Source organism: Miscanthus floridulus, chromosome 2 (genome assembly GCF_019320115.1).
Source record: "Miscanthus floridulus cultivar M001 chromosome 2, ASM1932011v1, whole genome shotgun sequence".
In the NCBI taxonomy this organism is placed as follows: domain Eukaryota; kingdom Viridiplantae; phylum Streptophyta; class Magnoliopsida; order Poales; family Poaceae; genus Miscanthus; species Miscanthus floridulus.
In genome coordinates this window covers 51,925,341-51,927,790 of record NC_089581.1, presented here as the reverse complement: position 1 = coordinate 51,927,790, position 2,450 = coordinate 51,925,341, and the positions used below count along the sequence as shown (strand labels likewise).

Here is a 2,450-nt window from a genome sequence, read left to right as displayed (position 1 = left end):
GATGAACAATTATTAATCGCTATATATATTGCAAAAAAAAAGTAGTTTACAGGAACAAAACAGTACTTTTGCAGAGCATAGTTGTATTAGCGAAGTATATATTGACGAACAAGGAAAGGAAAAGAAAAGCTAAGGCTAAAGATGAACATCGATATCATCCCCTCTAGATCTTTACACTTGAGATCGACCATCATCACAAATTTTTCGTCATCATCGTCAACACCTAGCTAGATGCATCGTCCTCCCATCCATGTCTCTCGCCACAAAGCTTCAAACCAATCGTATTCTATCGATGAACCCTCACAGAGAAAGCAACGCGAGAGGGAGGGAGGGAGGACGAGCCAAACCAAAAGCTAATTAAAGCAACCGCCTCGACGGCCGGCCCGTCGTCAGGCGCGGAAGCAGCCGACGAAGCGCGGGAGGTGCAGGTGGATGTGGTGGTGGTGCGCGGCGGCGCCGCCGCCGCCGCTTGCCGCCAGGGCGACGCCGTCGAGGTCGACGAGGTGCTGGGCGCAGGAGGAGGTGCCGTGGAGGTCCTGGCCGATGAGGTGCTCGACCTGGACGAAGCGGTCGACGCGGCAGGGGATGGCGATGGCGCCCTGGTGGCGGAAGCCGTACTCGCGCTCGGCCTCCTCCAGCAGAGCACCGAAGAGCGGGTGCTTGAGGTGGCCCAGCGGCACCGCGAACCGGCGCTGCTCCTCCCCCTCCAGGCCCACGCGCACCGTCACGCACCCCTTGGGCGCCACCGCCGCCGCCGCCGCCATCTGCTGCTGGTGCTTGCCGTGCATGATCGTCGCCAGGCAGGCCAGATCGATCGGCCTAGGAGCTCGGTTGCTCGATTGAATTGAAGAAGAACACGGAAGAAGTTAGGGGGCTGGTGGTTAGAGGCAGGAGGAAGAGAAGGGCCAGGGGTCGGAGCTGGAGATGGCGAGGCGGAAGACGGTGAGGGAGGAGTCGCGGAGGGAGGTGGGCACGTTGGACATGGCCTACTCCTCCACTTTGTCTCTTCTCAACGACGACGACGACGGCGATTCGGGTCCGGTCTGCTGCCTCTGCCTTGTGGCTTGTCGAGTCTGCCTGCGAGGAGAGCGAGCTGCGGTGCCGAGCGAGGGGAGGTTGGGAGGCGGAGGGCCGCGGCTTTTATAGCCCCCGCCCACGCCGCCAGGTGGGGTTGCGGCTGGGGAGGGGCGCGTTGGGTTCAGATGATGATAGATGGCGGTCAGGCTCTTGGCTTCGGGGGCGGCCTTGGCGATCTCTCCTGGTGGAAGTCGTGGATGGTGGTGTCCGTTTTGGTTTCCGAGTTTTTCTTCTGCTGTCAGCGCTTTCGCGGGTCAGTTTATGTGCTGATAAGTCCGACTGATACTGATTTATTATAAAAGAAAAATACTATACTGTACCATAGCTGATAAGCCCTGGCTGAAACCAACAAATTATTTTCTCGTTAGGAAACGGTATGGCGCCAACGAAAAGGTTGACGATCAATCGCGTCTGCCCAACGCCCCCAACGCGTGCATGTTTTTTGCCGCCCTTGTTGATCCGTTCGTTTGGGACGTTTCGGAGTTGACTGGGATGGGATGGGAGGTTTCTTTGCTGATGATGATGCCACCCATCTAACAAACTAACGAAATGCAATGGTTCCCTTTCAAGCTCGCGCTCTAGTCAATGCTGCTGTCTCTAGAGCCTCGCTACGGCACGATGATGATCAAGTTCACCACGACGAGAGCACCGTGCATGTTTTCAAACTGTTGCCTTGCCTACAGCAGGTCGGTGGACCATGGATGCATGCCTGGCGTACACGTTTGGCATTGTTCATGGATAAGCTACTGTTCTTCCTCTCTAATGTTTATGTACTGTATACATACTCCTACGTTTTTGTCTAACATAACAACTGCTTACAATGTTTATGTTAAAGAATTGCCCAATGCAAGGCACATCTCCGAGACTGGTAGAAACATCTATGTGCCCATACGCACGCATGCCGCATGCCGCTGCGTCGGTCAAGCCAACACCTCAATCCTCCTCTCCCCGGCGCGAAAAGCCGACGTTTGGTCCGGTTCCGCGCGGAGCAAAATCTCACCTTCACCTGACGTCTGTACTCGGGGCCCCGCTGTTGCTGGGCGTGGGCGGTGAGGATCCGGCCATCCATCCAACCGGGAAGAGAGGGCTCCGACGTGCGCCACATGCATGCTTGTGTGGCGAGCTGCAACTGGAACTCACCGTCACCCTGTACGTGCGGCCGCGTGCGTTCGTTCCACAATAAATTCTTACAGTGGAGACGAGACGCATGCATCGCCCTCACGCATAAATGTCGACGGTTAATTTGGGTTCTCGCCTTGTCCCGTCAGTCCGTCACAGGTGCGGTGCGTGGTGACGATTATTCGGCGGCCATATATCAGCAGTGAGGTTATTCCAAGCTTATCGAAGCAAGCCTGATCGATAGGGCTCTGTCC

The 2,450-nt window shown here is 56.2% G+C and overlaps 1 protein-coding gene across 1 annotated transcript; it reads right to left on the bottom strand.

The window, feature by feature from the left end:
• Window positions 1-265: 265 nt before the first annotated feature.
• On the bottom strand, window positions 266-1,107 carry LOC136523940 (auxin-responsive protein SAUR32-like). Its single transcript, XM_066517454.1, has one exon. It carries the CDS (start codon window positions 786-788, stop codon window positions 390-392), a length of 399 nt encoding a protein of 132 aa, XP_066373551.1. The 5' UTR covers window positions 789-1,107; the 3' UTR covers window positions 266-389.
• Window positions 1,108-2,450: the final 1,343 nt, after the last annotated feature.